This window comes from Eurypyga helias, unplaced genomic scaffold (genome assembly GCF_000690775.1).
Source record: "Eurypyga helias isolate BGI_N326 unplaced genomic scaffold, ASM69077v1 scaffold20193, whole genome shotgun sequence".
Lineage (NCBI taxonomy): Eukaryota > Metazoa > Chordata > Aves > Eurypygiformes > Eurypygidae > Eurypyga > Eurypyga helias.
Window position 1 is genome coordinate 4,057 of NW_010239585.1, and position 21,502 is coordinate 25,558.

The 21,502-nt window shown below is 38.4% G+C and overlaps 1 protein-coding gene across 1 annotated transcript in view; it reads left to right on the forward strand.

Moving 5' to 3' along the window:
• Window positions 1-10,586, forward strand: part of OTOP1 (otopetrin 1) — a gene marked incomplete at its 3' end in the record, with an annotated part of 14,626 nt that extends 4,040 nt beyond the window's left edge. Inside the window, exons 2-6 of the mRNA XM_010148210.1 lie at window positions 2,210-2,346; window positions 4,950-5,008; window positions 6,634-6,764; window positions 9,090-10,039; window positions 10,427-10,586. Of these exons, the coding sequence (XP_010146512.1) occupies window positions 2,210-2,346; window positions 4,950-5,008; window positions 6,634-6,764; window positions 9,090-10,039; window positions 10,427-10,586 (1,437 nt within the window). The remainder of the gene's footprint in view (window positions 1-2,209; window positions 2,347-4,949; window positions 5,009-6,633; window positions 6,765-9,089; window positions 10,040-10,426) is intronic.
• Between the last annotated feature and the right edge of the window lie 10,916 nt (window positions 10,587-21,502).

Here is a 21,502-nt window from a genome sequence, read left to right on the forward strand (position 1 = left end):
CACTTCCCTCCCCAGTGGTCTGCTGGATATGCAAACCTATGCAGCTGAAACAGTGATTTGTGAAATGCAAGCAAGACAGAGTGGAACTACAGTACCGGTCATCCATATAAAGACAAGATGCAGGTATGGTGCAGGGGACAGATCAATAATCTAAGATGCATTTGCTTTTTATTTGAGTTAATTTAAACCTGAGCCCCTTGCCTTGCCTTGCCTTGCCTTGCCTTCCAATCTCTTCTGGTTAACAAGTCCCTTGTGATCCTGTTCTGCTGAGCCACTCTCATAAGTAATAAAAGCAAGGAGTCAGAACTTTTGCATTATGAAATACATTTTCAACCCATTTTGGCTCTGACATAATTAAAGCAGTTCCTCAGGGCTTGAATCTGCACCATGAATTCATTGGGAATTTACTAGTGTCACGACTGGGTAGATAAACACCTTTCTAAAATACTCTGTTAAAGTCAACATATGCACAATAAAGTAGAGTAATTGTGAAAGATTTTTATAATATTATTGCTTCAGAAGTTAGCATTTTCCATCTTATTGAAACAATTACAGTACACAGTAAGTCCCTAAGATTGACATTTTTCAGACAAAGAATGAAATGGGCTGTTTCCTTCATGCTTTCTAAATAAATCATGAATCACAGAATCAGAATAATTTGGGTAGGCCATCTAGTCCAACACCTTGATCAGAGAAAGTCCAATTACCTCAGGTAAAGTTATTTCAGAAGAATTGCCGATTCTGTCTGTTATAGAATAATTTAAATTCTTTAAATAAGGGAGGAAACATATAATTTCACCTGAAGAGTAGCCTAGGATTTTGTATTTTGTGATGCCATTTACTTTTATAGGTAACGAAAATGGCATATCTATTTAAATGTGGGCTCCAGTCCTGTTGAATGTGTTAGAAATAATACAAATTAACTGACATAATAAGCATGAATTAAAAATGTATGGGGTTGTACACATGCATGAAGTGCAGAGCTGAGGTTTTAGATTTTGAGAGATGAAAGTAAAGTTTCTATCTCTTGGTAGAAATTACACTTCCAACACAACTTTAATAATAAATGTATTTTTAATTAAATATTAAATTAGTGTTATATTTTATTAACACAAGTCAAGTGGAACATGTGGTGCCTATAAGGAAGCTAGGTTGTGGTCCCTTATAAAAGATATATATTAATCAAAGTCAATACTAGTGATGTTACTTATGCTGTGAGGAATTACCAAGAAAGACTAAGATGCTGATCTATACCTTAAGGTCCAGTTCAGGTCCATGGATAGATTTTTATCTAGTCTTACTTCAGATAAACCCAAATTAGATCCAGTGAAAGCTTGGTTGAATAAAAACCTAGAGAAAAAAACCTCCAAACAGATGAAGACTTTAGAGTTTGATTCAGTAATTTCGTTGCTGGTTGAGCTTAGTCATACAGGTAGAAGACCAATAATTAATAATATACATTGTGTTACCATATAGCTTTCCACAATAAGTTTGTAACCTGAAAGAAAAAAAAAATTAAACAAGGGGAAACACATTTTTTGAAAGTTCTTTAGGGTATGAAAAAGCTATTTAGAGAAACATATTAGGGTTTTTTGGTGTGTGTCAGAAAAATAATAGACACAGAAATGGTATCTTTGGTTCCTTTCTAGGACAAGAAACCATACAGCTCGTTGCTTTTTTGGTCTCTGAGGTAAAGTGTAACCTCCTGAACTATGGGGAAGGCATACCAAGTGATTGTGTTACTTCGCACTGTTGAGCTCTTGGGCCAGGAGACTGTAACATGATTGTTCAGCTCTCTGGAATTGTGTAGTTTGCTGTGTATAGGGCATTAACTCATGCACTCTATGGCTGCTTCAGTGCCACTGTTACATGAGAGGCTGGCCCTGATGGAGCTGGAAGCCATCTGGAAGGTGCTGGGTGTCTGTGGGTCCTGGCTGTTGCTGGGCTGGCTCCTCTACACTGCCCGTGCACGGCGTGTACAGGGATGTGCTTTCGTTACATGATGGGCAGAGGCCTTCACAGATTAGAGCGACTTACTACATTGAGCCAATTATCTTCATAAACATCGATCTTCTTTTATTCCCCTAAACAAGAACATGGATATTGATTGACTTTAATTTCCCTAAACAGGTTTTAGCATATTGATACAGATAGTCTCTAGACACTATAACTGTACATTGATGCTTTCTACTATCTTTTTCATTTGTAGGTGGGATTACACTATTTGCAGTGATTACTTTAATTCTGGACTCTTTTAAAATTGGATATTATATTGATTTTTCGAACTGTTTATCAGCAACTGAAGGCATCTTTCCTGTTACGCACGCCGTCCACACCATCATACAGGTAAAAGTCACTGCTTGCATTTTTATATTATATCTGTATTTCTTACCACAAATACTTGTCATCACCAATTAATTTGACACTAGTTTAATTTCAAAACACAACGCAGAATACTTTTGAGGGCTAAATTCTTGCACATGTATATGCTTTCTGTGTGTAAATTCAGGCTTTCAACCTGAAGTTGCTCAGCCATAAAACCCACATGGGTTCAAAGAAGAAATAATCAAAAAATGTTCTCCTGTAGCTGAAGACAGTGGAACAGATGCTTTTTGTAGTTCAAGTTACATACACAACTTCTAGAATTTTCAGACTGAAATGAGCAGGTTGGGTAAAGATTTCTGTATTACACTGATTTCTGTATGTAGGACTTGCCACACCAACTCAGTCTGTCAATCCTGTTGTCCTGTTGTGGTTTGGGTGGAGGCCTGGTACTTCAAAGGGGCAAACCCCTTCCCATGTATTTAGCTTGTTATGTAACACTTGCACATCTTTCCTATACCAAAATGAACATGGATTTTCCTTCTTGAAGCATTTTGTTATGCTTATCAGTGCCTGCACAGTAGCTAATACAGTGAGTCCAGTAAAATATTCTAGCTGCTTGTTTATTTTAAGTCTTTGGGTCTATATTATATGGTGATATTCCATAACTGATTGTTTATCACATGAATTCCTCTGATCCCCTGTTAGCAGATTCATAGGAAACAAGGAAAGAAAAAGCCACTCAACTAAGATACCCAGTTATAGCCAGGTCATTTAATGCACTTTCCAAGATTATTAAGTTATTCAGAAAGAAAAGAAAAATTTTCCTAGCAGTTGTGGTTGCATGTAAATAAATGCTTATGCTTGAACAGCCTACAATTTTCTGCTTTCTGTGACAAAAAAACATTGAAATTTAAGCAGGAACTCTGACATCCTCTATCTTTTTCTCTGAGGGTGAAATTGTAATTCAGTTGAAGTAATCTTAATTTCAGATTCTTGTAATATCCACTCACTTTGTCTTGCAACTTCTTTGCTTTACCTCTTAAAAAGAAACCAAAGAAATAAAGCTTTTTTTTCCTGCTGATCTGCATGCAGCGTTCTTTATTGCATCCAGTGACCCTGAGCTGACAAGATTTCCAGCTACTGTGAACTGGAGTGTGGAAGAAATAGTGTATAACAATGCTAAACGAAGGGAACAAGAATTCTAATTTAAATTTTACCATCACCCAGTGTTGCTGAATTTATCATCTACTTAGCTTAAAATAATGAAACCTTGAATGTTAGCCTAGGCAACCAAAGAAAAAGTAAAATAGTAATTTACCTCTTACCTAAGTCAAATCTTCTCATGTCTTTGAAACACAGGATGAAGTTACAGCAGAGAACATCCCTAAATATGTGTCATCTAAACCCCAAAGGGTTTGTTTTCTACAGAATATGTGTCAGATTCTGTTGTATTTTACTCTAATGAGGGCTGTTGATATGTGCCGTTAAATTAATAAACATATACGTACTGAACTAATGCGTACCTGCCCTTCCAAGACAGGCTGTGCATTGGGCTCTTTCGCAGGCAGCAGTCCCTTTGGGGCAATGACTACTCTGTGAGCAAAAAATTGAATTTTATGCTGTTTCTTTACCTTCTGACTTCTCTGTTCCTATTTCACCCCACTTTCTTGACTCTAATGCTTTCACATCTGCTGTTAGATTTTACTGCATCTATCCCAAAATCGGAAACTGAACATGGCGTTGGATGAGACTAAGGTGCTAATTTAAATTTGTTTGATTTCAGTTGAAACCTCCATGGTACCTTATAGTCTCTACACCTGGGGTTTTACAGTGGTCATACCTTCTTTTGATAAATGCGTCATTAGAATAATGAATGAACATTTTATTGCTGTGTGATATAGGTGGCCCACAGAGAACTGCATTTTCCTAGCTTTTTCAAAAATCAGATACTGAATGTCTTGGACAACACCAGCTGTGGTCTAGGGTGTCTACATTAATGGCCACAGTGGTAATATGGACTTCCAGTTACTCTAATTGTTGAAGAAGAACCCAAAGTTCTTTCCACTTTTCAGACCATTTCTGGAACACTGAACCAGGCAGGTTTGTAAGAGAAACTTTGTAGACCATTTCTCTCCTGATAGTTCACCTACTGTCAAGTTCAGTATCCTAGGGGCTATTCTGAGTAAATGGGATGTCCAGTTTCACCCTAACATTCCTGAGGAATATTGATCTCTTTCTCCTTGCACTTAGGAGCACTCCAAACTGGTTTTGTATCTTCCAAAGACCAGACTTTCTGACTTAAAATACTTCTTTCCCCTTTACTAAGTCTCTCTTCTGTTCTCCATCTGGAGCTTTCTTCACCATTCCTGAGTGCAACTGCATGTGTTCTTAATGCCGTTCTCTCTCAGACTGATAGTACAAACTATCAGATAAGTGCAGAGAGGTTCTGGGTGAACATCAGAGTAAATCGTGAGTTATTTCACATGTGTAGAGGTGGAGCTACCTCAGTTTAAACTATCTGAGGATATAATCATCAGTGTTTCCATCTACAGATGCACGTTCCTTTTTGAGCTTCGCAAATGATCATCAGTGTAATGACATTTCTCTGTATTCCTTTCATTTAGGTGTACTTTCTTTGGTGTCATGCAAAGGATATTATCCAGTCTTTCAAAACACTAGAAAGGTAAAGTGGTTCTAATCCTCGTCTGCAATGCTAATAGGTGCAGATCTGCGCAGGGCTTTAACATCTACAGTTTCACTGTATGAGGGACACTGAAAACTTAGAGTTTGAGTCTCCTCTCAATTGTGTTAATATAAATAAAAAGTAACTCCACTTACCCAACTGAGAAGATAACCGTTAGTCTGAATTGTTCTTTTCTTATTAAACTGTGCTTATATTTTATAATATACAACAGTCACAGAATATTTTTCTCACGAGAGAATGAAATGTTCAAGATATGATACTGCAGTGTCATTTGCTTTTTTTGAAGGAAGGTAACGCCATGTGTGTGTCTATGCTCTAGTCGTAAGCACTTAGGACTATGTCTAGGACATAGTCTTAGGACTATGCACTTATTTAGCTACTGAAAATTTAGCATCAACAGCATGCAGTCAGTGCAATATATCTGAGGGATTTTATATTGATTTTTAGGGAAAGCACCTTTTGGATCTAGGTGTTGATATGCAAATTCACTGGGAAACACAACCTCCGCAGTGGTATCCCATATAGGCAAATCAGTAAGAGTTGTGCACATTTCTGACACCAGAACTTGGCTCTCACAGTGTAACTGGTGTCCTCTGAACAGCTGAATACATACATTTGTTATAGAAGTGAGGACTAGTCTTTGAGGCAGCAGAGCCAGCTCTGATTTTTGGTTTTGTGAGGAAGTGGATTAATGTAGACTAATCTATCTCTACCTAGAAGATAAAACATGATAACTTTCAAAATACTCATCTCAAATTATCAATGAGCTGACCAATTTCTATAGGAAGTAAAATTTACTCAGGAACATCATATATGGAGAAGGTTCTCCTTTTGTTTTGCTCTCTTGGGTAAATGTTCAAGCCTCATGACAATGGGGAGAGAGATCATGGAAGGCTTTGCAATGTCAGATGGTGAAATCAGATCTGTTTATAAGCAGAACTTTAAAAACCCCTAACTGCAAGTATATCAGTGATAACAGTGCAGTAATAAAGCAAGTTTCTTGGTGAAGGAACATTACCAGCCTCAGGTGCAGGAGGAAAACGCCTAACTTGTGAGAAACCAGGAGTCTCAAAAACACAAGACCTAGCCTCACGGTACCAGTAGCTTGAACAGGATAAAGCCCTTCTGTTGGCTTCAACTCTCTCCAGGAGACAAAAATGCATGGACTGGAAGTTAGAAAAGGCGGTGGTTCTGTGAAGAAAGACCAGCCACAGTAAGTATGAAGGACCACCACAGAAGGCTGTGAAATACAGCTTGCAAAACAATTAACCCTGTTCAGACTGTTCAATCACAGTCATTAACATGGAGCTTGTTTAACCCAAAGAATACCCACCATCACATAAGAAAGCATAACAAACAATAACAGCATGCTATTAATGGTTTAATACATTAAGCCATTGTGTTTCTATACAATTTTGGAAGTCTAACATTCATTGTGCTCCACTGAGGAACATCTTTAGAGAGATTGGTTATGATTTTATTTTCCCTGCACTGACAACTAAATGGTGCCACCTATCATGTGTCCAGAGAGTTAATCCATTTTAAAAATCATATATGGAGGTATGCTCTGTGCAGATGCCTTCAATAACTACTTTATTTTGTAGGTTTGGGGTTATCCATTCCGTGTTCACAAATTTACTTCTGTGGACAAATGGAGTGCTAACAGAGTCAAAACATCAACTGAATGAACATAAGGAGAGACTAATCACACTTGGTTTTGGGAACATAACAATAGGTAAGCGAAAGGATTGGTACATTGTGGAACACACTCTCATACAAAGTATTGCATCACCGAAGGATGGAGCTGGGTCATTCAAGACTATGTCAGCACTGTCATTCTGGGTAAATGGTAATGAGCTGGTACATAGTTCAGATAACTAAAATATTACATGATCATTCTCATATATGTGATTCAGGCTGTAGTTTTCTGTTTGCTCATCTCCACTTCGGATGAAGTCCAGAAGAAAAAGAAATGTTGGAAGTTCCAAATAAACAAACAGTTTTTAAAAAACTTTTTATTTGAGGAGTAACATCACTGAGGAACCCCTTTATTAGTAAATCATACAAGTAAATTGAACCGTGTTGAAAACAGAGTTTACTATTTTGTAGGTTATTCTTAGCAAAATAAGCGTGGATAATCCTGTAAATCCTTCCCAGGAGGTTACATGTGGCGTGTGGCCCTGTGGGATTCAGTGAAATGGCTCAGAGGGGTAGGGGTTATCCATTAGTGCTGCTTTACAGGACAAGGATTTTGCTCCAGGTGGTTCTTTTTCTTGTAAGGAACCATTTTCTCCATTGGTAAGATGATGCACATTATAGTAAACAAACATTGAGTATAACTGCTGGGGATGCCTTCCGCTTTCAAATACCACTGAAGCATGGGAAAATTAGAAGTACTTAACTTTAAAGAGGAAATAAAAGTTCTCAGCAGCCATAAGTAATCTTCTTCCCATGAAAATCTATTGGTATGGCTGGCAGATTTTTATTGTGTTCACAAGGGAAAAAGACAGATTTTGAAGATGAAAATGTATGCTTTCCCACTTAGTGAATTCAATAGTGCCTATATCCTAAAATCTCCTGATTTTGCCTCTAAAAAGCCAAATCCTGAACAAATTTATTTTTTTGCCTATTTATAGTCTGTATAAATTGAAAAAAATAGGTATTTTTCATAATTCCTGCAAAGTTCACACATAAATGAAAACTTAATTTAAAAATCTGTATTTTTGGTAAAACTGTCTAAAATTATGCCCACATTTTTACATCTATTTGCAACTGTTACCTTTTAGATGTATCTGTGGAAACTATCTAGTTTCAATGAATAATCACGTAGCTGAATTGATATTTCAGAGATTTTGTAGTCATGGAACATTAGTAGAGAGCAGGCAAATTACAAGTTTGTGGCTCTTCTTGATATTTCCACTTGTTAAATAGAAGCAGTTTCCTTGTATTATTTCCTATTCTTCTGCTGCCAGAATGGTTACACAGTTATGAATAGTCAGAAATAACATCTGAAGCAAGGGGGTGTGAAGTAGTGATCCGCAAGACAAGTTTGGCATTAACATAAAATCCACTGCGAAAGCAATTTTTTTTCAGCTCTTAACAGTGTGTGCTTGAGACACAACAATGCCAACTTTCTCCTCTCCTCCTCTCTCCTAAAATTACAGAAAACAAAAACTTTTGGGCACAAATACACGATTAGTGCCTAATATTGTGCTATTTAGCAAGTATGTTTATCTCTTTATAAATAAACACATTGTGAAAATAAGTATCTTTTTTTTCTGCGACTGTGGAAATCCCTGATTTATGAAATTATTTGCTTAGGGTGTAAATGCATGTTAAATGTATTTAGTTTACAAATATGAGCAATTGTTCTTTGAGTTGCCTTAGGTGTTTACAATGCAGTTAACTGCACCGCAGAGAGATAGTGATTTCATAGGTTCCTCTCAAAAGGACAAGATTGATTCTCTTTCTTTTTTTTTTAAAAAAAAACCTTAAAAACTGGACTGGGACATTGAGTGAAAGTATCTCTGGTTTATTTCACCTCTTTCCTAGACATTAACAACTTTTTCATAAAGTGGTTTTGGTATTAGAAACCACATGAGTGTAAATAACTGATAAAAATGAGAGTAGAACTGAGCTCTTTCCTTGTTAAGCTTGTTCTTGATCTGTCCCACAGATCCCCAGGCTTCTATAAAGACCTTCTAAGCTGAAGGGCCGAGGACTCAAAGCCTTTGGAATCTTGGTTTTTGATGTTATGAAAAATATTTTGACCAAGACCCTGCTGGGGTTAGGTGCACTTTGGTGCAGCATTTGTTCCTGATGTGACTGCTGCTCAGCAGCTGAGCAGTGAAGTCAGAGATCAGACTTCAGTGCATGTGCTTTCTTATGTTAATGACTTCAGTGATGAGACCTTTCCTCAGGTGGCTAACTGGATGGCGTGATGTGTTGTTTGACTGCAATTTCACCTTTTATGTTTTATTATTTCATTTGTGTTTTATTTATTCACTTTAAATGAAAACCCTTATAATGCGCATAACTGATCTCTCTCTCTCTTCTTCAGTTTTAGATGATCATGCACCTCAGTGCAACTGTACAACAACAACTCTCTGCTCGATATTTTCTCAAGGAATATATTACCTGTATCCCTTTAATATAGAGTACCACATCCTAGCATCCACCATGCTCTATGTCCTGTGGAAGAACATTGGCCGCAAAGTTGAACACCATCAGCAACACAAAACTCCATTCAAATTCCACGGCATAACTGTTGGAATGATTTTTGGATTAATTGTGTTAATTAGCACCATAGCCATAGTCGTTGTGTATTTAATTCAGATCGGACGTTCGAAAATCAAAAGCGAGTTAGCACTTACTATGTTTTACTTGCATGCTATCTGTGTATTGGCTCTGATGTGTACCACTGGAATTGTTGCCCTTCTAATCTACAGACTGGAAGATAGATCGTTGGATAATTCAAAAAATCCTGCTCGAAAACTTGATGGAGAGCTGCTGGTGGGCACAGCCGCAGGGTCCTGGCTCCTTTCCTGGGGCTCGATCCTCGCCATTATCTGCGCCCAAGCTCATCCAAAATACACATGGTACAACCTGCCCTACTCCATCCTGGTTATTATTGAGAAATACATTCAGAACCTCTTTATCATTGAATCCATACACCGTGAGCAGGAAAAGGTGAACGACGATATTAAAACTCTTCGAATAGTGACTGTATCTCGGGGGAGCACTTTATCCCTTAGCCCCTCGTACAAAGAGATTTACAACGGCAGAGCCACTCGTGACGGCGGAGAGGTACCCTGCCTGTTTAGGGGCACTGTCTGTGGGAGAGAAACTGACGGTGGTGGTGCTGGTGCCAAAGAAGAAACGAGTCAGGAAAACAGTTCGGCCACGCATTCAGCCTCAGATTTCTCATTTTACAGTAGAAACTCAGTTACTAGCAACAAGAGGAGAATTCTGAAGAACATCGCTGCATTTTTATTCCTCTGCAACCTTTCGGTAAGACATTTTGAACATAATTCACAAGTTAATACCCAAAAGCTTCCCAACCTTTCAAGCCTGATAAGTATATTAAAATTACATGGTTCTATAGTTTGTAGCAAGTAAATTTTACTTCTTCTGGAAGAATAAGTGAATATGCCTTTTGGGAACAAAATATATTTAAACATGGAATCCGGGAGCCTAGGCTCATTTTAGCCATGGTACAAAACCAGTAGCAGCAGCGGAAGCTGAAACCCTCTTCCACCAGTGTGTCCCAATAGCAACAGGGAAGGTTTTCCTGGGGATTTCTGAAACCAATTTGCAGTTCGGTGGGGTCACAGTCATTAAGGGCTATTGACTTGTATCGCTGGTGATTAATATTGGGCTTGCGTTCTTTCCTTGCAGCTGTGGATACCACCGGCATTCGGGTGCCGCCCGGAATATGACAATGGACTAGAAGAAATAGTTTTTGGCTTTGAACCCTGGATAATTGTTGTGAACCTTGCGATGCCTTTTTCTATTTTCTATCGGATGCATTCAGCTGCCTCACTCTTTGAGGTCAATTGTAAAACATAGATCATATACGGTCCCTCAGTGAACAATTGATTGAATAATTAATTAAATAAGTAACAGCTGAATGAGTGGATGAATGAAAAAGTGAACATAGCAACAGCTGCTCAATAAATAGAAGAGTCAATAATTTTGGGGGGTTTTTTTTAGAGAAGGAACCATAGCTAATGGCATGTAATTTTTTTTTCTTCCACATATTTTGTTATATATGTGGTGTTGTATAGCTACACTTTTCAGAATCATATTAGTGTTAACATGATTAACACTATATTGTAAAGTTAATTAGATATCATTAAAATTTGTTCTAGTCATCTGGGATTTGTCCTCTAAATAATGTGTATTGCTTTGTTTTCATTCATTGTGGCTTGTGAAAGAGATTTAGAAAAAAATCAGTATGACTTAAGAGGGAAGACCCCAGAAAGAGCTAAACTGAGTGATGCTCCTCAATCACAGAGATACTATGAAAGTTCCAACTCTTAATTCCTAGCTATGTTTTTTATAGTAAAACCTGAAAACATTTGCTATTTCACTGAGGTGTGGGAATTATTTTAAACTTTCTGAAAACTGATAAAAATAAATTTATAATTATTACTTTCTTAACTAGGTAGCAAGAAATCCAGGTAAATAACATGTATGGTTAGGTATCATGCTGTACATAATTTATTCTGATAAATTATATTTCTGTTAATGCATCCCCCTTGTCTTCTATTTACTATATGACATAACTGAGAAATAAAGTTAATCATCTTACGTAAATATTTATTCACAAATCCTTTAAATATTTTAAGAGAAAGAACTAGTCTTAGAGCTTATGTGCAGGTATATATGCTCAGTTGCCAAAATTGTATATATGCCCTGTATGTTTGGTTTTTTTTTTAAGAGCTACTAATTCCTCTGTAGTTCAGTCTCCTTGTTTGAAGATAATTGTCTAACTTCATACAGGGATGCTGTAAAACATAGATGGTGACTCTAGAAATCCGAAGCACCCTTGGCTGAGGGTTTTATAAGGGTAGTTTACAAGATGTTAGAACATAATCTCGAATCCCTAGGATATTTAGTTGCCTGAATTCTCACAGAAAGCAGTGAAAAGCTGGGTGCCTGAATATTCTTAGAATCTGTGCTGGTAAGACCGAAGGACTGGAGCAATGACCAGAACACCAATTCTAAAAGGGAGTGACGGATCAATTATTGGCTAACCCTTGCTAACTCGTTAATGATTTAGTCCTAAATCCGGTGGCTCAAGGGCTGTACAATGTCTGTCGCTAGTTCCTAAAGGGACAGTGACACAGTTGCCACAACCACCTGCCTAAAGCAGTCATAGTTCTGCCCGGGAGAAGTCTGCTCCTGAGAGAGATTTCAGCTGACCCGTCTCCCGCCACATCAAAACAAACATTTTGGGTTGGTACCACTAGATGGCAAACACAGACCATTCGATAAATTACCCGATGGTGCAGTCTGAATTAGAGGAACCATCAACAAGGCTGAGGGTGGGAAGTACTATGTTCCTGCAGAGCAATTTCAGTTGTTTGGTTTTAAGAGTTTTTTAAAAGCCATCCTCTGGTCACGCTGCTGCAATCTCTGCCTGTCTCTGCGGCTGCGTATCGTGCTGTTTTGTCACATCTCTCTTAGTTCTTACATTCCTTCTAGACAGTAACTTTTTCTATCTTTCCCCTTGGACACAGTAGCTTGATCCCACCTACCTCCATACAAATACCAGCTCTAACCATTCACTGGGTTGTCTCTCAGACTAGTTCCGTTCTAAGCAGAGTAAATAGGCCCATCCAGATAATCAAATACAGCTTAAATCTTCCTGCCAAATCAACTCTTGGACCAACTCTCCAGCTAATTATGGTATCAAAAAAAATAAATTCACCAGATAAGCCCACAAATTCCACTTCATGTTCTAAGAAGTCATAAAGATGGCTAAAGGAAGCCTGTTTCTTCTGCTTCTGTGGGATGGTTACCATGCCATTCTTCAGCTAGAACTAGCGCTCTTTAGCTGATTCCCAGTATTTGTGTTCAACCAAAGCAGAGCTAGCTAATCCCTCAACCAGGAAGGGACCATATCCTCTATTCCAAACACATTTGGAAGATTCAAAATTAAATAACATCCTTATTTAGTTATATTGCTCCTGCAGTTACTTAGTCCTTTCTGTTTCTTAGCATTACTATTGAAATAATTTCATTTGTCCACAATATTAAATTGATTTTGAGTGCTGCAATTAAAGTTTATTTGGAAAAGCGAATTAAGGCAGCAGTCTGGCAGTAAGGAAATGCTTTAAACATGCTAGTGGGCAGATTCTATTCCAAGCTGCACTGATGAAACCCCGCTGGCTTAAATGGTTCTGTTTCAAGACCAGAGAGTTAAGAGAAGCTTAAGAGGTTTTCACAACAGGTCTTCTCTCAAAAAATCTTGTTTCATCCAAATGCAGAATAGTTTATGGAAGCAGGTCTTAGTTTAACCACTCTTCAAGCAATGGTGAGTCATAAAGTTCTTAATATTTTAGAAACATAGAATTTTTTAAAATGTAGATTTTTGGACCAGGAACAATAACCAGACTGTGGAATGCAGTGTGACCTTGAGCTTGATCAATGCTAAACCTGGGCTTTCTCAAACAACTGCTTTCAGAATTCTCTTTTTTTTTTGTTGTTGTCGTTGGTTTTTGCTTGTTTGTTTTTGTTTGGATTTTTGTTGTTGTTGTTGTTTTTCTCTAGCACACGTCGACAATACTAATTTATCACAGTTTTTAAAGTATAACAAATAGCATGAAGTTGCCCTATTTCTGCCTACCTAACTGGTCAAGCATGTGACAGGAGGCAGGAGAGCCCGAGTGGTCTAAGAGCTGCTCATTGTTAAGTTTCCTGAGGTGCCTCTAGGGGATAGTTTGCTTTGAGATCTCTTCTTCACTTGTATGTGAGTGGGCCTGTGACCGCCCCGTTGAAGTCTTCCTAAGGCAGGTCAGAAAGCAGCCTGTCAAAATGCCACTTGAATGTTATTTATTCTCTTTGTGACCTGACAGTATGCAAAACACAGGTTGCATGGAGATACGAGTATCTGTGTGTAGTGATGTTCCAATACCCTTAAATGATTCATTTCTGGGTCCTGAAAAATGAATCTGTGGACACCATTGACCATATTTATGTATTATGAAAAACAAACCTGCACTCATTAAATCTCACCTAAAATCCTTGAAATTAAAAAAAAAAATCCCAAACTTCAGGATTTTATTACAAATGCTCATTTTTTAATTTTCCTAAATCAGTCTGTCTGATTAGAGATGATGTACATACAGCTGGCTCATTGGATCACTTATTCCCTGGGAACTCTTGTCCCCAAGGATTTGACCTCATTCTGTGTGTGCATGAATAAAATGAGATCTGGATTTAAACAGAATTGAAGCAGCTGCAATTGTTAATGGGAACCTTAAAAAAGCAAGGTTGGCTCTATTAGCATCAAAGAATTAATTTGATCTTTAAGTTGATGATAATGGGAAATCTCACTTTAATGTCAATAATTAATGGTTAGAGTCCTTTCTTTTAAATTATTATTAGGACTTATGTTATGTCCATAATATTCATTTGGCTGAGATTTAAAGCAAAACCTGCAGTCCTCTAATGCATATTTTCTGCCTTCCTCTGCTACTATTCTTCACCTAAAAGAAAACTGAGTTTCATCCCTATAAATATGTGTTTTGGTAAAATCTTCAACAACACATTTTCTAGTTCTTGCCAAAAGCAAATGGACCAAAGTTCAGGCCCAGGAACATGTTATCAATTAAAGATGGATGCAGTCAGTGGAAATTTGTGAAAGAACAGGGATGGCAAGAAAAACCAGTTGCCATCTCTCTTCTTCACTTAAAACAAACACAATTTATTATCTTTATACAACATTTTCTACCAAAACTATCAAAGCAGTGGGTGCTTCATGTTTATTTTTCAATAAATCTTTGCCTGAATGTCATACATACCTGGAATCAAAAGCCAGTTTGTGAAAAGCAGACATAGATCCATTAAGTCCAGGGAACCACATCAGCATTTTCATCAAAGGAGAGTGAGGAACAGCTCCTGTCCACACCACCAGGGTTATCAAAGATACTATAACTTCTTTATTCTAATTTTTTCTGCAATCAAATATTTACCGGGCTAAACTGAGGATCAGAATGCTTTTAAAAATGCATGGAAACAATTCATAAGATATCTAGGGCTAAATCTACATGTGGTGTTTGGTTCTGACTTGAGTCCACCATCTTCTGAATTTAGTAATTTTGCCTCTAACAGGCAATGACCTTTGTAGTAAGGCAGCAATGAACAGCTATGAGGTAGTAAGAAATAGCTTCTAACAATGTCTTAATGGCAGCTGGTTACATGAAGCCTCTTCCTCATCCCTCCTATTGCTCTTCTTCTAGGCATGAGGAGCACTCCTGCAGTGCTCCCCAGGTGGGATTTTCCACCACTGCCTGCTTGACTCAAATAGCTTCATTACTAAAAAATACCTTAATAGGACATAACACTAGCCAACCATACTTTTGAAAGCATTCTTGAGTCCTTTTCCAAGCCCCAGGGTGTCTTTCTTCTCTGCAAACCTTTATTTTCTTTGCTCAGCATTTTGGAAAACCTTTCTAGTGCAGTAAGAGTCAAGAACCCAAATTTCAGTGTACCAAGAAGAGGTGACTGTGCCTGCCTTTGACATCAGCTCTGCATGTACGTGTGACACCGACACTGAACCTGTGAGATGTGGCCATCAAGTACAGGCAAGACCTGACAGGGTCAAGCCAGTCTGAACGGTGCTAGGTGGGGACCTGACACTGCGACAGTGTAAATTAGTGGGGCATAATTAATAGAATAACCGACTCAAGGAAACAAACTACCTCATATTCTTTCAAAGCAGAAATGAATGCTAAGCTTTTTGTGCAACTACAATTCTCATTATCTTTTATGCTTGGATAGAGCTACAGCTAAGATAAAATAAACTGTCTCACTTCAGGCCACAAATCTTGGTCAATAGCACTAAAAGGAATTGCATTAGCTAGTTATTTTTAACTAGGAAGGCCATGGCAGCAACAATAAGTATTTGCAGATTATTCTAAAATTAAAATTCAGATCCAGAGCTAGGTATCATTATTGCAGGTAATTAGTGCAATCAGTACAGCCTACGTGCAACAAACAATTCACAAATATGAGATAATTTGATCTCCAATATTTTCTTCGATGAAAGCAGCTAGACAATATTCCAATTGATAGTTTCTGTCCTTGGCTTTGTTTGCTGCTCTGACATTCAGGAACCTGCTGCTCCCTATGGCAACCGTACGACATATCTCAGATCAACATACAATTTTATGTTTCATGAAGACTGGCCTGTGTGCCTCTGCTGAATCCCCAAGGCAGCAATAGTCTTTTAACATACCTTGAAAGTTAGTATATATGAGTCTTCTGATTGACCAGCCCTGACAGAATCATCCACAGAAAATCTCACTGGGTAGTTACTGGTTGACCAACACAAGGATCACTGGGAAAAACTGTTGGGTCCCAGCAAGTAGCATGGCCACCGCTTAGGTCTCCCTGTGACTTTTAACAGAAGCCTTCCCTGAGAAGGATGCAGAGCTGTGCCATTCTCCAGCTAAACTACAGACTGACCTATCTGCCAGGACTGACCAAATCCTGGGCCTGCCCCATACGATCCTTTTTTTTCAAAGGTGATTTTCGTTCCAAGACTGCACGCTGCGCCAATCCACTACGACTTTTTGCTGAATTCGAGGTATTCCTCTGCGCTTATTGAAGCATATGCTTTTTGACCTGTATGTTCCCTCCTCTGATTTGCAGTGTGTCAGCCAGAAGAATGGGTTCCATAAAGGCATGACAAGGGGTGCTTAATGCTCTCTGCACTTGAAAAAGTGCGTATTTCTTCTTTGACCCTCCTTATGTGTGTTGGACAAGGAGAAACCAAAAGGATGACCAAGCTAGACACGCTGTAGGATGAAATGCCACTGCTCAGTATGGAGAAGGCTACTCACAATTCAGAATAAATAGCTATTGCTGTCTTACAGATGGAAGAACACATTTCAGTCTTTCTCTGTGAACTCCAGTACAACTCTTGTGTCAGCAGACCGATGTCTTCATCAGCTGTTCTTCTGAGTTCTGCAGTAGCACTAATGGTCCTAAGCCTTATTGCGATAGGCATTTAATAAAGAACTTTCTGATGTAGCTGATATTTTGCTACATGGAGATAAATGAGACCTGTTGAGTCTAAAGGAGCATTTTATTTTAAGTCTTATTTAAGGAAAAAAAAGAGGCAGAACTAAGTAAAAGCAGTAATTTACTGCTGTTTATCTCCAAGTGACAAAGTTGTTCATTCTTACCACTAGTGTTCAAAAATATGAAACTGGAATTCTTCCCCCAAATAAATCCTGAACTACAAAATCTAGTCCTGATTCTGTATAACTCTTAAAAATACAGTTCAAAAAAACTATCAGCTCTGACTGTTGACACATTTATAAAATTACCTTACACTGTTAGCATTTGCAACAGGCTATCCTGCGAGGACAGAGCTGTCCTACAGCACCAGTGAAGCAGCTGAAGTTTGGAGGTCCCGCTTCCAAACCCCATTCCCTTCCAGCCACCAGCTGCCTTCTGAGAGGCAGGAAGCCCAGTGATGAGTTACTGCCCAACTCTATGAGAGATCATCTGTGATCCCTGAGTGGCCAAGACCCAGCTGCTGACTTCCGTGGTCAGAGTCCCCTTTGTCTATCAGACTTAAAGTCTTCACAACAGCGTCTGTTTTCACTATGGAAAGTACTGTTTGCTTGATTCCATGAAATGTTTGGTTTTCTGACCCATTTTGTAGAAGACAATCTCACACTAAGTTAATGGACAAGGTAAAATCCAAAGATAAATTGTGTTGATTGCAAGTGTTCCAATAAAAATTATTAACTAAAAAAGCCTGTAATTTACACACTCAATATAAAACTCATAGGTCCTGTTAATAGACAATGGGTTAGAGAAACAGAGAAATCAGAACACTGAAAAGAAATTTGTTTTCAAATTACTCCATAGGGCAAATTGTTATGCTATTTAAGCCAGAGACAAAATTACAGTGGCTTCTTGGGGAATTCAACCCACCTGATTTTTATTTGCAGTTTGGTAGTATAGTTGACAAAAGACAAAATAAACATCTTGAAATGTTCAGTATTAGAAAATTAAAATTGCTTTTTTCATCTTGATAATTTTCTCAGGACAGATGTTCATCTGCGGTATAGTCATGCATACCCAGAGAATATGAATAATGTACCCAAATTGTACTATTGTATATATCAGATATTTTTCTAATTTTTTTCTTCATCTTACTTCAAATGTCAATGATCTTTAATAGCTTTTCAACTTATGAGCTCTTGCTTTATTAAAAATTCTGATACTAATTTTTAGGATATAATTATGAATATCCAAAAATGCAATATAGTATTTTATAAGATAAAAGCCACAAAATTAACTAAGACAGTCCATCAGGAAACCATATTTACAAAAATCCTATTCCCCTTGCTCTTAGTCTTGTCTAGCATTCATCTTTCACCTTTTACCATTAGTTTAAATGAAGTCAGGCTTAGTATGAATAAAAACCAACCAACTAAACAAACCAACCAACCAACCAAAAAAAAAAAAAAAAAAATTGTGGAAATCTCTTCTGGTAGCTGCAATGACTTAATGATTTCACCCAGAGAGTAATCAATGGTTGATGTAGGAACCATATTGCAGTCATTACAGGGAAAACAACAATGAAGATACTTGGAGAAGCATTCATTCTGTTATACATGGTTAATTAATACTATCCATCACAGTCCTAAGTCAACAAAAGCTTAGATAGGTTTTAAGGCTGGGGGGATAACTGTAACCATCTAAACTGGCTTTTCACCACACAGACTACAGAATGCTGTTTGGTACCATCTGAATCAAGACAGAGCTGGGCAATGAGCTGAGGTGCAGTCTCTAAGAAATGCATTCAGCCTTGGCTTTCAGGCTTGCAAATGATGACAAATCTATTACAACCCTAAATCAATTGCATCAGCCAACAGTCATCCTTGCTGTTAAAAATGTGCACCTTACTTCTACCCTGATTTCTCATGGATTCAGTTTCTAGCCACTGCAGTCTTTATAACCTTACGTGAAAGATCAGAAAATATCTATTATCAGAAGACGTTTTCCCCCTGTAAGACCTCTCCAGCTGTTTCTAACCCTCCTGGTGCCCTCTGCTCAGCTAGGGAAGTTTCCCAGACATAATTTCTGTAATGCTTTTCTGATCATTTCCCAATTGCTCATATTTATTTTTATTTGAAATACAAACAACAGAACCTGACCTAGTCTGAAAGGATTTTTCTGTGCTGAATGAATTGATGATACCAGTTCCCTCCCTTTCTTCCTCAATATTTTCCTCTGGCTATATATACACCCACATCTTTTTCCATCCCTGTGCAGTAAAGTATTTCAGCTTCAGTGAGTAAAACTGATGGACCTTAAGCATATGTTCAACCATGCTCCTAAATATATATCCACTTGAGCATACTTCTACAATTAAGAACATGTCCAGCTACTTCGCTAAATTGGCCTAATGGACAGTGACTTCCAGCCTCTCCACTTCTGCCACTCCCTCTTCTGGCCTGTTGTAGAGCCTGACCATAATGGGAGGTTTGGGATGGGATGTTTTTATAGCCTAAACCTCAGCGGTACATCTATGTCTATATTTTATCTTCCTTTTGGCGTTAATTATTTTTTATCTCTTTAGATCGAGTATCTCTTAGATGAGAGAATGTGTGAATTTCTGAGTGTTGTCTATTTTTAAATAAATATCGTTCGGCAGAACAGTGGGTCTGTGCATTTGGAAATGGAATATGTAGAAATGAAGTGAAAGAGCTAGTAAAACATACATTTCTAAAATCAGGAGCTGCAAAGATTTTTTTTCCCCTCAGAACCATTGCAATAGCAGTTAAATTCCATTACTTACAATCTGCCAGCTGTGAGAGAGAAGTGCAATTTTAACAGGTGAATAAAAAAAAAAAAAAGAAAAATGAGACAAAGGTTTGAAGAAAAAGCACAAAAGGCATTACAAAGATGATTTCAGGGTGAAAAAAACCCCACCCCAAATCCCTCAGGAAGTGATATCTGTGGTTTTAATGGATAGCGCTAAGATTTATATGCAAACTGCCTACAGAAATTAAAAAAGGATGCTAATAACCTATAAATGATAAAGTTTTTTATATCAGGCTCAAAAAATATTGATGGAAGTGGCTGGAGTATTATAGCATACCATAAACATCCCCATTACTCAACTGCTGCTCTGACCTGGTGCTGCTATGAATGATGTGGTACAAGTGCTTCAGCACAGCCGTTGTTGTCTTGTCTGCTCCTGCTCCACCTCTTCCTAACCCACTGGAGTCTATTAGCACGTAGATTTTAGCCTCATATGCTACCCCATCACAAACCAGTATTTTTTTCTACTACCACGGAAAATATTTCTGATCTCCTAATGCATTGCTACGACTTGAACAAAGGTTTTGAGTGTGCGTGACACGTTGGATCAACGTTGAAGACTGTATCACCAGTGCACCTACGGGTAGAGGCACGTCTTTGGCTGAAATTCCAAAATTCCCACATCTCAGTGACAGGTCTTTTTCCAGAGGGATCTCTGGTGAGCAACTTACTTTCACACCAGCTGAAATTCAAGAACATTTGCTAAAGATTAAATAGGTGGGAAAGAATCTATATCCTCTAACTTCTGGGCTACGCCGGAGCCAGCCAAATGCAACACTTGGCCCAATAAAGGAGATGCTTTGGAAACTCCTCTGTACTTTGGGTCCACCTATTGCAGACAGTACTGTAGAAAGCAGAGTGAAATGTCATTCTTTAGGTGTCTGACAGGGGAGCTCTGGCAATTTTTGTTTTCATGGGTTAAGAAATACTTCCCAGCTGCTTGAACCTCCTCTCTGCCTGACTCCACCACACACAGCAGAGCTGGCAGGAGAGGACATATTCCCTGCTGCTCCCAGCTGCAGCCCAACATCTTCGCTCGCAGCGTGGGTGCTGATCTGTACCAGCATGTAAATACACACATGCATATAGGCACCATATTATATGTATAATTTGTGCTGATAGATTTGCATGTAGACACACGCACCTCTACCTCCGGTAAAGCAATGAATATAGGCTAAACAACCAAACCAGATCATTGCTTTTTTACATAAGATACCCACATTTCTGGACGAGCGGCTTCAACAGGCACGTGCACCAGTACTTGTGCAGGTCCTTCATTTATACAAATTGTAGGAGGCACTGCTCAGGAAAGCAGGGTTTGTGCAAGCAACACATTGCCTCAGCATCACAGCTTTAGTCATGCTGTTGAATTCGGTGGTGACAAAAGCTAAATTCTCCCTCCAATATTAAATATAACTCTGCTTAAATGTGGAAAAGTAGTGCCAATTTCTTAAGCGAGAGCTGAAGTGAAGCTCCAGTTTTTCTTGTGACAATTTTAGAAAATTGCCTAAAAGGTTGCAGAGGGTTTTTTTTCTATTTTTTTTCCGTCTGTATTTAGTATCTCTGACACTTAATCTTCCTTCATGTCACTGCAGACCCAGCAAGGTACAGTGAGCCTTGTCCCTCCCCACCTGCCTGGTGAAGCAGCTGGAATGCCCCTGAAGGGTGTCTTTCTCAGCCCTTTTAGTGCCCAAACAGGCCATTGAGTCACGAATGGGTTTGATCTCTGACCGCGGTTTAAAAAAATAAAATAAATTAAGTTTTGGAGAAACTAAATCCGTAGTATGTTGTATAAAAATCAGTAACGCATGTTCTCTGAGGCCCAGGGATGGCGAGTCCAACAGCACAGCATCCCCCCTGCACTGCTCAGGGTCGTACCTCCGTTGTCCCGCCGCG